This window comes from Polypterus senegalus, chromosome 15 (assembly GCF_016835505.1).
Source record: "Polypterus senegalus isolate Bchr_013 chromosome 15, ASM1683550v1, whole genome shotgun sequence".
NCBI classification, from domain to species: Eukaryota; Metazoa; Chordata; class Cladistia; order Polypteriformes; family Polypteridae; genus Polypterus; species Polypterus senegalus.
In genome coordinates, this window is record NC_053168.1 from 2,604,582 (window position 1) to 2,616,619 (window position 12,038).

General features: G+C 45.5%; 1 protein-coding gene across 1 annotated transcript in view; it reads right to left on the reverse strand.

The window, feature by feature from the left end:
* Positions 1-12,038, reverse strand: part of capn7 (calpain 7) — a 105,858-nt gene that overhangs the window by 48,084 nt on the left and 45,736 nt on the right. The window contains exon 8 of the mRNA XM_039737641.1: positions 233-318. Within this exon, the coding sequence (XP_039593575.1) occupies positions 233-318 (86 nt within the window). The remainder of the gene's footprint in view (positions 1-232; positions 319-12,038) is intronic.

The window sequence follows — 12,038 nt, forward strand, 5'->3', positions numbered from 1 at the left end:
TCTTTCAGAGACATTCTGGTCTCATTCAAACATTCTTTCTCTGCCTCGCATCATGTCTGCTATAATTCCTCCCAAACAACAAACACTTGATTCACAGCTAATCTCACAAACTTCAGTAAGGCTAGAAAGCCCAAATAGTTCACTGTTGACAGAACACTTGCAGGAAGGAAATGAAAGAAATTCATTCAAAGATACCACAGCCTGGGGTGGTGTGATTGCTGGCGCCCGTTACCTCGTAATCAGCTTCTTGTTGTATCGCCGCTCATAGGCCGCACTTATAGCCAAAGACGCCACAAAAGAGCAATCCGAGACCACCGTCTGAAAAACACAAATGGAAGTTCAGAAGCTTTGAACCTGCAGATTAACTTCTCTACTTTCAATGTAAACAGCAAAGATTTATTTAGGAATGGGAAAGCAACTGGAGGAGGCAAAGTTGGGAAATGGAAACTTCATAAACTATCAATCATTTGAATATTAAATAATGTCACAATATGCACTTCATATATCATATCTATACAGTTACAGACATTGAAGTATAATGAAAAAGGCAAAAGAAATGGTCTGAACCCTTATTAGCCCAACTGCATGCATTGCCACGTTGTGCTCCTTACAATACGTGTTGCACTGGTGCCTTCTTTTCAATTGTCTGTTGCTGCACTTTCTCACAAGTACTGTTAGTGTGTACTGTAGAGAGACAAGTCACCCGTTTGACATCGTGCCATGCCACTGCCACCAAGTTTTCAGCCTCATTGTCACCTTTTTTCATCTTCAGTCTGTGAAGGCCTGTGTCTACGAGTACTACAGTCGTCTGCTAGGGTTGAACAACTGGCTACAGGGTTTCTGCAAGAAGAAGGATGTCGGCTTCATCAACAATTGGAATCTCTTTTTGGAAAGGCCGCGTCTCTTCAAGCGTGATGGCCTGCATCCGAACAGTTTCGGCGCCCGGGTCCTCTCTGAAAACATATCGAAGGTAATTCGTTTTTCTTGACTATCTATCTCTGCTCTTAACCCCTTCCGAAATAATACTGCTGTGCCAGGACATGATGAATGTTTAATAGAGTCTTCCGTTAAAGTTCACACCATTAATACTGTAATAAGCAATCTCAATGCACGTAGAAAACCTAGGAAATACGGCATAAACTCCAATAATCTAATTAAAATCACTATTTTAGAGGAACAATGTATTAAAACTATAAAAACAGATCACAGATTAAACAAAAAATATACACAGAGCGGCGCTAATAATAATAATTTAGTTCCTATTCCAAATAACAATAACGCACATAGTACTCATCTCTGCACCTCCGAAACATTAAATATGGCACTATTAAATGTCAGAGCTTTAACTAACAAAACGTTTTTTATCAACGATCTTATTAGTGATATAAAAATAGATTTTATTGCACTAAATGAAACATGGCTGAATTCAGATGCTGCGGCAGTTTTAATCGAATCTGCTGCTCCGGATTACAGTTTTACTCGTGCAGACCGCCAGGGAAAAGGGGCGGATTGGCTAACATTTACTCGAGCGATTAAAATGTAAAGATGTCAGTTTTGGTAAGTTCAAGTCCTTTGAGTATCTCGCCGTTGTTATTCATGGAGATTCTCAAGTTCTAGTACTATCCGTGTATAGACCTCCTAAATATAACGCATCGCGTTTTTGAGGAATTCTCTGACTTAATGTCAATTTTAATTACTAACTATGACACACTCCTAATAGTTGGCGACTTTAATTTTCATATAGTGTCACACACGTGTGCATGGGAAGCAGCTGAAGGGCTTAGACAATACTGTTTATACATCTGCCCAGGGGGGGGCGGGTACGCTGACGCTCTTTCTGAGTTCTCTGCAGGTCTTACCCGGGAAATCCCACCAGGAGCCGCCATTTCCAGGAAGGACACACCACCTCCGGTTCCGGCCCCAAGAATGAGGTCACTTCGGTTCCGCCCCAAGGGTGATGTCACTTCCAGTTCCGGCCCAGAGGACGACATCATTTCCGCCCTCTGAGCTATAAAGCTCACTGCCTTGCTTAGGCAGGCAGTTCTGTTTTGGACTCTGTTGTGTAAACTTGACTATGATGTCTCAAGACTTTGCAGCCAGGAAACCGAATTAAACGGGTGGCTGCCCCAAACCTTTTCACGCCTCAAGTCTCTACTTATTACAGTGGCGTAGTCGGCAGGATGGTGTCCCCGAAGAACCCGGGACACGGACCTTCAAGGAACCAGGTGGGTGAGTACCGGGGCCGAGTTTCGGGGCAGGGAGTGCGCCGGAGGGTCAGGAAGGACGCGGTGCAGGCTCTGCTCCACGAGCATAACCGGGGCTACCAACCCATCTCGTGGAGAAGGTAGAGGGGACCCACAGGCGTGGGCTGGCTTCTGGGGAACACACACGAGTGGCTCAGTATGCTTTCCTGGGCAGGAAAGCCGAGCCCATCGGGACCAAGGTCCCTGTTAATGATGGGTTATCCCCAGGCCAGCAGGTAAAGAAATATAAACTGGGAGTTTAACCCAGTAAAGGGCTGTCAGAGCAGGCTATGGCTCTCTGGCAACAGGTGGGGAGTGGCTACGCCATTTGAATTAAGCCCTTACAAATAGTGCAGCAAGTGGCCTGTTTTTGCTGCTACAACACCTACCCCAGGAATTTGCCCAGCCGCCTGGGGCGAATTCCATTCAATGGACGAGCTGCTACAGCTCCTAAACCCAGAGGCCGGCTGTGAAACCTGGGAGGGCAGAACAGCTGCTTTGTGGACTACCCGGGAGTTATGTCCCACTAAAGCAGTCCCTTCCACGCAATCCAGAGCCTGTTCGAAGTCGCCGGGCCGCCTGGCTTGCGACCTGTCGGGAACAAGGCGGACCGTAGGGGACAATGGCGGGTTGTTTGTGTGCCCTTAGCAATCCCTGGCGGATAAACATACGGGAGAGCTTATTATTAATGGACATAGGTAACAGCGCTGTTTGATTCCGCAGTAACGTGTCTGTCGTTGCTCGCCGTTTTGTTCTACCGCAACAATGGATTAAGAAAAGACCAGTCTAAAATGTATACACGGAGATATCCGCCGTACAATACCGCCCGGTGTTACGTGTGTCTCGGAGGAACCCTTCGCGGCTTACGTGCGGTACACCCGGATCCTCCGCTTCCCGTAATCCTCGGGCGGACTGGTCTGACAGTAACGGTAGTTTAGAAAGCATTCCCGAAAAGCTTTTGGCCTCGTTATAGATGATAAAGACTCATCTCAAGCTGCTTCCACACCGTGTAATCAGCCGACAGGGAGTGGGCGGTAGGCCAAGAGAGTGACGAAGATACTCCCGGACCGTCGCGGGCTACTACGCCATCCACTAGCGCCCGCAGCGAGGAGGATTCTCCGCCCCTTGAGGTCAGACCGACCCGCTCTCTGAGTTGCACTTTCAGTTTAGAGCGACTCCGGCTTCTTTCAAGAGAGAACAGTGGAATGACGACTCTCTGAAGCACATAAAGAATGCAGTGGTTCTCGTTAACGCCAACGCGCGATTTGCCCATGCCACAGGGACCTCACTTTGTCATGGATAATGAATTATTGTATCGGGTTGCTGAACATGAGGGGAAGGTCCGAAGTTGTTGCTAGTCCCGCTGACCTACCGGCGCAGGTTTGCGAAGTTAGCCCACTCTCACCTTCTTGGAGGCCATCTCGCCCGATAAAACATTAGAGCGCATTAAGCTCCGTTTTTGGCCGGGATTAATGAGGAGGTTCGCGCTTTTGCATTTCCTGCCCGGAGTGTCAACTGCGGCAAATTCCTAGGAAGGACCGTGCTCCTCTGATTCCCCTTCCCCTTATTGACGCTCCTTTGACAGGATTGGGGTGGATATAGTAGGACCCTGGAGCCCTCAGCCCGAGGATATAAATATATACTCGTCCTCGTGGATTATGCAACCCGATTCCCTGAAGCCGCTCCATTGCGCCGCTACCACTAAAAATATTGCACGGAACTAGTAGGAGTCTTTTCACGTGGGCATTCCTAGAGAAGTCCTGACGGACCAAGGAACGCCTTTCACCTCGGAAACGCTCAAGGAGACTGCCAAGTTACTGAAAATAAAGCATTTAAAACCTCGTGTATCATCCTCAAACCGATGGGCTAGTGGAGAGATTCAATCAAACTCTCAAGCAAATGCTACGTAAGGTAGTCAGCAAGGATGGGAGGAATTGGGACCAACTCCTCCCCTTGTCCTCTTTGCCTACCGGAAGTCCTCAAGCCTCTACGGGTTCTCTCCCTTTGAATTACTATACGGAAGACAGCCCCGGGGCTTATTAGATATTTTAAAAGAGGGCTGGGAAGGGGAGGCACAGCCCTCCACTAACATTTTGGAGTATATCGCCCAGTTGCGCGATAGATTTGATGTAATAAGACCTATACTAAAAGTCATATCGAGGAGGCACAATCAGCACAGGCCCGCCTGTATGACCGTGGCACGACTCTCCGGAGTTCCAACCGGGGGATCGCGTCATGGTATTGGTTCCTACTTCACACTCTAAACTGCTCGCACATTGGCTAGGCCCCTACTGAAATTAAGGAGAGGAAGGGATTGGTCGACTATTTGGTGAAACAGCCCAATCGCCACCAGCTGAGCGAATATATCATGTAAACCTGCTGAAACCGTGGAAGGAGAGGGATCCCGATCCCTCCTCCGACAGCCCTGCTCTCTCTCGCGAAGTAAGTGCCCTTAATTTCGCGAACAGCTATCTCCCAGACAGAGACAGGAGCTCAAGCAGCTATCCGCCGGGTCCCAGAGGTGGTAAGTGAACAACCAGGTCGGACCTCTCTGATTGCGCATACATAGTGACTGACCCGGGGTGATCGTCCGTGAGCGACCCTACAGACTCCCGGAGGCAAAGAAAGTAGAAGTGGAACTGGAAATCAAGCGAATGCTGGCACTAGGAGTGATCGAGGAAAGTAGTAGTCCCTGGTCCAGCCCCATCGCCTTGATTGCTAAGCCTGACGGCAGTTGGAGGTTTTGCAATGACTTCCGTCGGCTCAACCAAGTTTCCGATTTGATGCTTATCCCATGCCTCGCGTGGGCGACCTCCTCGAGACTGGGACCAGCCAAATTCTTGACTACACTTGACATGACAAAGGGGTACTGGCAGGTTCCTTTAACGGAGTCCGCAAGGAAAAACCGCGTTAGCACTCCTAGCGGACACTGGCAGTATCGTGTCCTTCCATTCGGGTTACACGGGCCTGCGACTTTTCAGCGCCTGGTGGACAAAGTGCTCCGCCCCATAACTCGCTCTGTGCTGCCTATCTGGATGACGTTGTCATCTATTCCAGCACCTGGAAGGAGCACATACAGCAGGTCACAGCAGTATTACGGACATTGGGAGAGGCGGGCTCGATCAACCCCAAGAAATGTTACTTGGGTTGAGGAAGCCAAATATTTGGGCTACCTAGTGGGCGGGTACTGTGAGGCCACAGTGTTCCAAGTTGCAAGCCATAATGGCCTGGCCCGTCCAGAAACCAAGCGGCAAGTCCAATCCTTTCTCGGTTTGGCGGGTACTACCGCCGGTTTGTGCCTCGCTTCTCCGAGAGCGCGCCTTGACCGACTTGACAAAGAAAAGAGCTCCTAATACGGTGGTATGGTCTGATAAAGCGGGGCTGCATTCAGTGACTTAAAAGGGCTCTGACTTCAGCACCTATCTTAATCTCCCCTAACTTCTCTCTCCCTTTTGTCCTCCAGACGGACGCTTCGGACACAGGCTTGGGAGCCGTGTTGAGCAAAGCGCCGACGGTGTTGAACACCCGCTATGTACCTGAGCCGGAAACTGTTGGACCGGGAGACCAGGTACGCGGCGGTGGAGAAGGAGGCTCTGGCGATCAAATGGGCGGTGACGCAGCTGCGGTACTACCTCTTGGGTCGCGTGTTCACTCTGGTGACGGATCATGCGCCTTTAAAGTGGATGGGCCCTTCACAGGAGTCAATCCGCGGGTCACGAGGTGGTTTCTTGACCTGCAGCAGTACAAATATCTGCTCATCGACAGGGGTCCCTTCATGCCAACGCCGATGCCCTCTCCCGGCCCCACCTCTCGGTGCAGGTCGCCCGACCCGACGGGTCTGGGCTGAGGGGGGAGTCTTGTCACACACGTGTGCATGGGAAGCAGCTGAAGGGCTTAGACAATACTGTTTATACATCTGCCCAGGGCGGGTACGCTGACGCTCTTTCTGAGTTCTCTGCAGGTCTTACCCGGGAAATCCCACCAGGAGCCGCCATTTCCAGGAAGGACACACCACCTCGGTTCCGCCCCAAGAATGAGGTCACTTCCGTTCCGCCCCAAGGGTGATGTCACTTCCAGTTCCGCCCAGAGGACGACATCATTTCCGCCCTCTGAGCTATAAAGCTCACTGCCTTGCTTAGGCAGGCAGTTCTGTTTTGGACTCTGTTGTGTAAACTTGACTATGATGTCTCAAGTATCGTTTGCAGCCAGGAAACCGAATTAAACGGGTGGCTGCCCCAAACCTTTTCACGCCTCAAGTCTCTACTTATTACAATAGATAATCAGTGTGATCTAAAAGTAAAAGAATTTATGAACCTCCTGGATTCTTTTGATTTGAGACAACTCATAAAGCAGGTCATACATTAGACTTAGTGATTACTAAAGGACTGAAAGTTGATATAAAACAGATCATTGATATTGGTCTATCAGACCATTTTCTTCTACTTTTTAATATAGAAATAATGATAAAAAACACTCATGAGAAGCATATTGTTAAAAAACGCTTCTTTGATTCGCCAGCAGCTTTAAAACTTACAAACATTTTAAGCAATCAGTCCGTTTATAGTGCCAGCTATAATAGCGAGGACAATGTAAATAGTAAGGTGGAAAGATTTAATTCTAAAGTGAGAGCTGCTGTTGACATAGTTGCACCTGAAAAGACAGTGAAAAAATCTTCTAGCATTGGTATACCATGGAAGACCCAAAGAGTGTCTGATTTAAAGAGAACATGTCGTAGAGCTGAGTGTCAATGGAGGAAGACTAAACTTACTATCCACCACGAAATATTAAAAGTCAAAATAACAGAATACAATAACACTGTCCGTCTTGAGAGACGCTGCTATTTCTCCAAGATTATAAATAACAATGCTAGTAATCCTAGAGTCTTATTTTCAACAATTGATCGCCTACTAAACCCAGGTAGCTCAAAGGAATGCCTCCTAAGTGCTTCCAGTGAAACCTGTGAGGCTGTCGCTGTATTCTTCAATCAAAAAATTAATGATATTAGAAATAACATAGTATATCTCCCCAACACTAAGGATCCCCCTAAACCCCAACATCCTGTTATAAACAAATTAAACTCTTTCACTAGGATAGATTTACCTGATTTACAAAAAATATCTCTCAATTAAAACCCTCCACCTCGCCCTTGACCCGATACCAACAAGGTTTTTCAAAGAAGTATCAGGCGTGCTAATTGATAATGTTCTGACATAGTAAATTCGTCACTAGATACTGGGGTCTTCCCAGACTGTCTTAAGACTGCTGTAGTTAAACCCCTACTTAAGAAACATAATCTTGACCCCTCGCTCTTGAAAATTTTAGACCCATCTCTAACCTGCCCTTCTTAAGTAAAGTTCTAGAGAAGGCAGTCATTATGCAGTTAAATGACCACCTAAATAAACATGCTATTCTTGATAAATTTCAGTCAGGTTTTAGAACAAATCACAGCACAGAAACTGCACTCGTTAAAGTAGTAAATGACTTGGGTAAATGCAGACAGAGGCCATTTATCTGTTCTCATCCTCTTAGATCTGAGTGCTGCATTTGACACCATTGATCACAACATTCTTAGAAATCGCCTTAGTCAATGGGTGGGCCTCTCTGGCAGTGTCTTAAATTGGTTTGAATCCTACCTGACAGGGAGAAAATATTTTGTTAGTTGTGGGAATTACAACTCAAGACACATGATATCCAATATGGTGTTCCACAAGGCTCTATCCTGGGTCCGCTGTTATTCTCAATCTACATGCTTCCGTTAGGTCAGATTATCTCAGGGCACAACGTGAGCTACCACAGCTATGCTGATGACACACAGCTGTACTTATCAATAGCACCTGATGACCCGATTCTATTGATTCACTAACACAATGTCTGACTAGTATCTCAGAATGGATGAATAGTAATTTTCTCAAGTTAAATAAAGAGAAAACTGAAATTTTAGTGATCAGCAATAATGGATACAATGAGGCTATTAGAAATAAACTGGATACATTAGGATTAAAAGTCAAGACGGAGGTAAAAAGCTTAGGGGTGATTGTTGACTGTAATCTGAATTTTAAATCACATATTAATCAGATCATTAGGACAGCATTTTTCACTTAAGAAACATAAGTAAAGTTAGACCTCTTATATCACTGAAAGATGCTGAGAAATTAGTTCACGCGCTTGTTTTCAGTCGACTAGATTACTGTAACGCACTCCTCTCAGGACTACCCAAAAAAGATATAAATCGTTTGCAACTAGTGCAGAATGCAGCTGCTAGAATCCTAACTAGGAAAAGAAAATCAGAACACATCACCCCAGTCTTATGTCACTACACTGGTTACCTGTGTCATTCAGAATTGACTTTAAAATTCTGCTTATGGTTTATAAAGCCTTAAATAATCTCGCCCCATCTTATATATCGGAATGTCTGACACCTTATATTCCAAATCGTAACCTCAGATCCTCAAATGAGTGTCTCCTTAGAATTCCAAGAACAAAACTTAAAAGAAGTGGTGAGGCGGCCTTCTGCTGTTATGCACCTAAAATCTGGAATAGCCTGCCAATAGGAATTCGCCAGGCTGATACAGTAGAGCACTTTAAAACACTGCTGAAAACACATTACTTTAACATGGCCTTTTTATAACTTCATTTTAATCGTAATTTAACTTAATCCTGATACTCTGTATGTTCAATTCATCATAACAACTATTCATGGTGGCTCTAAAATCCATACTGACCCCTACTCTCTTTTCTGTTTCTTTTTCCGGTTTCTTTGTGGTGGTGGCCTGCGCCACCTCCACCTACTCAAAGCTTCATGATGCTCCAACAATGATGGACGGATTAAAAGGAAGAAGTCTACGTGACCATCATCATCATCAAGCCCTTCCGTGAGAATCCTAAATCCAAAGAGGACTGTTTCATTTATGTTAGGTAGAATGCCCAGAGGGGACTGGGCGGTATCATGGTCTGGAATCCCTACAGATTTTATTTTTCTCCAGCCGTCTGGAGTTTTTGTTTTTCTGTCCCCTGGCCATTGAACCTTACTCTTATTCGATGTTAATGTTGATTTATTTTTTATAATTATGTCTTTCATTTTTCTATTCTTTAATATGTAAAGCACTTTGAGCTACTGTTTGTATGAAAATGTGCTATAGAAATAAATGTTGTTGTTGTTGTTGTCTCCTGTTCACCCTCACTGTGCCACAAGCTCCAATCCCCCTGCTCTGTAGCTCCATGAACAATTCTGGGCATGTATAAAAATTGTCCAAATGTACACAACATGACCCAAATGTTCATAGCCCTGAAGCAGCTCCAGCACAACCTGACTTGTCAAGGGACAGTTCTCTCTTTGAAAGAAATACTTTGAGTATATGTGATGACTTTCAGGAACAAAGCAGTGTTTGCTTCTGCCAGTACAAAATCCTTTATGCCATACGTTGTGGGCTTGTCTGGCATATATTGTCCCTTGTATATTCATGCACAGACAAATCACGGCCAGGCTGTTCAAAAATTGTTTATATGTTGGCTCCACAGTGTCAAGCAGGGGCTGAACTTTATACATGGGGTTATAGCCTGGCTCACCCTTTGGGATTTGCTCCTGGTTATCACGTACCTATCATCACTGGCATAACCTGCCCAAAGCCACCAGGAGACAAAGGACATTTGAACCAATGCTCCCTGAAATTATATCACCAGTCCAGTCCCATCTCTATTTGTAAAGACACAAAGCCCTTCATCTTGTCTTTTGTTGTGGGTTTCCACTTTGAAAAATGAGAATGCGGTCGACTTTTGTCGACATCCACCCTAAAAAGGTTTAAATTCTAAAGTTAAAAGGATTTTTTGGTGGAGGAGATAAAAAAAATCCTCAAGTGTGCACAGGTATTCACCCCCAGCTCTCCACCAATGTCAACACTTTGTAGAGCCCCCCTTATTGTGCAATTCTAGCTGCAAGTCTCTCTCGCTATACATTTCACCACTGGGATTTTCATCCATTCCTCAAGGCAACACTGCCTTCAAGTTCGATGGGCTGTGTTGGTGTCCGTCGATCCTCAAGTCGTGCTGCAGACTCTCCACTGGATTGAGGTCTGGGCTTTGACTCGGCCATTGCAAGATATTTCCATGTTTCCCCTTAAACCCCTCCAGTGTCACTTTAGCAGTATATTTCAGGTCATTCATTGTCCTGTCATTGTCCATCCCAGTCTCAAATCTTTGGTTTTCTTTGAGAACTGCCCTGTATTTAGTGCCATCCATCTTTTCTTCAATCCTGACCAGTTCCCCTGTCCCTACAGCGTGATGTTGTCACCACCATGCTTTACTATGGCAATGGGGTCTTCGAGGTGATAGGAAGTGTTAGGACTGTGTCACACATGATGGCCAAAAAGTTCAATTTTAATCTCAACTGACCAGAGAACCTCCTTCCATGAGTTTGGGAAGTCCGCCACATACTGTTGGCTGAACTCCAGACGTGCTTTTTAATTTTTTTCTTTATCCAATAGCTTTTTTGTGGCTACTCTTCCATTAAGTCCCACTCTCTGGAGTGTACAGTTTAAGGTGGTCCTAAGGACAGATACTCCCATCTCCGTTGTGGATCTTTGCAGATCCTTCAGTGTTCTCCTTGTTGCATCTGTGATTAATGCTCTCCTTGCCTGGTCTGTGAGTTTTGGTGGGTGACCTTCTCTTGTCAGAATTGTAGTGGTGCCATATTCTTTCTATCTTCTTATAACGGATTTAACGGTGCTCTGGAGGATATTTAACGGTTAGGATATGTTTTGATAACCCACCCCTGATCTCCAGGACTCTTTCGCTGACCTGTTTAGTGTGCTCTTTGGTTCTTCATGGTGCTTGTTTAGTGGTGTTGCAGAGTCAGGGGCCTTTCACACATCATGTGACAAATCACGGGACTCTCTGATTGTACACAGGTAGACCCTAATTAACCAATCATGTGACTTCTGAAGTGAACAGCAATACATATACACACACAACTTTTCAGTTACTAATTTTGGGTTTTTTTTTTTGCCACATAAATAAAAGTAATACCGTATCTACTCGCGTATATGTCGGGTCTTCAAACCTGAAAAATCAATCAAAAAATCAGACCCCGACCTGTACACCCGTTCAAAAATGCGACCCTTACATTTTTTTTTTACATCTTCTTGCCTCCTCTAATCTCGCTCATCGTTTTTTTCAGACACATCGAATTTAGTTGCAGCAGCGCAGTTACCATTTTCTTTCACCACTTCAACGACTTTTAATTTAAAACCAGCTTCAGATTTTCTTCTGATCGAATGCTCCGTCGTAGATAAGGGATGCTCTTACGATAAAGATGTATGAGGGTGTGTGATGCAAAAAACACAAATAGTTCAGGTATTACCGTCTGGTCACGTAGGCACAACAGATAGAAGAGAAAGGCCGTGTGCTCCGTGGTCACTCTCTCAGGTGGGGGTTAGCATTCGACTTATATGACCGACATTATAATATACCAGAAATTTAACCTGTAAACTCAAACCCCGACTTATCTGCGAGTATGTTCAGTTTGTTTTTCTGTTGTCGTTTGGGTTTTGGGGGAATGTACTTACAGACTGAGACTGACAGCGGTGCCCCACAGGTGGGACTTCTGGTTTCCTTTTTTTTTGTTTCGGGGAGCAATTTGCATAAAGCGCACCGTTTAAAGGAGAGAGGACAGCCAAGAAGAAGATGGGGAAAATCGAACGAAGCAGATCAGCATCTGACTGGGCTATGAGACGAAGTCCTGGAGCTTCTTAAGTCCTGACGGTTAGGTAGAAGGCAGTAATTATTTTTTGACTGGTGAAC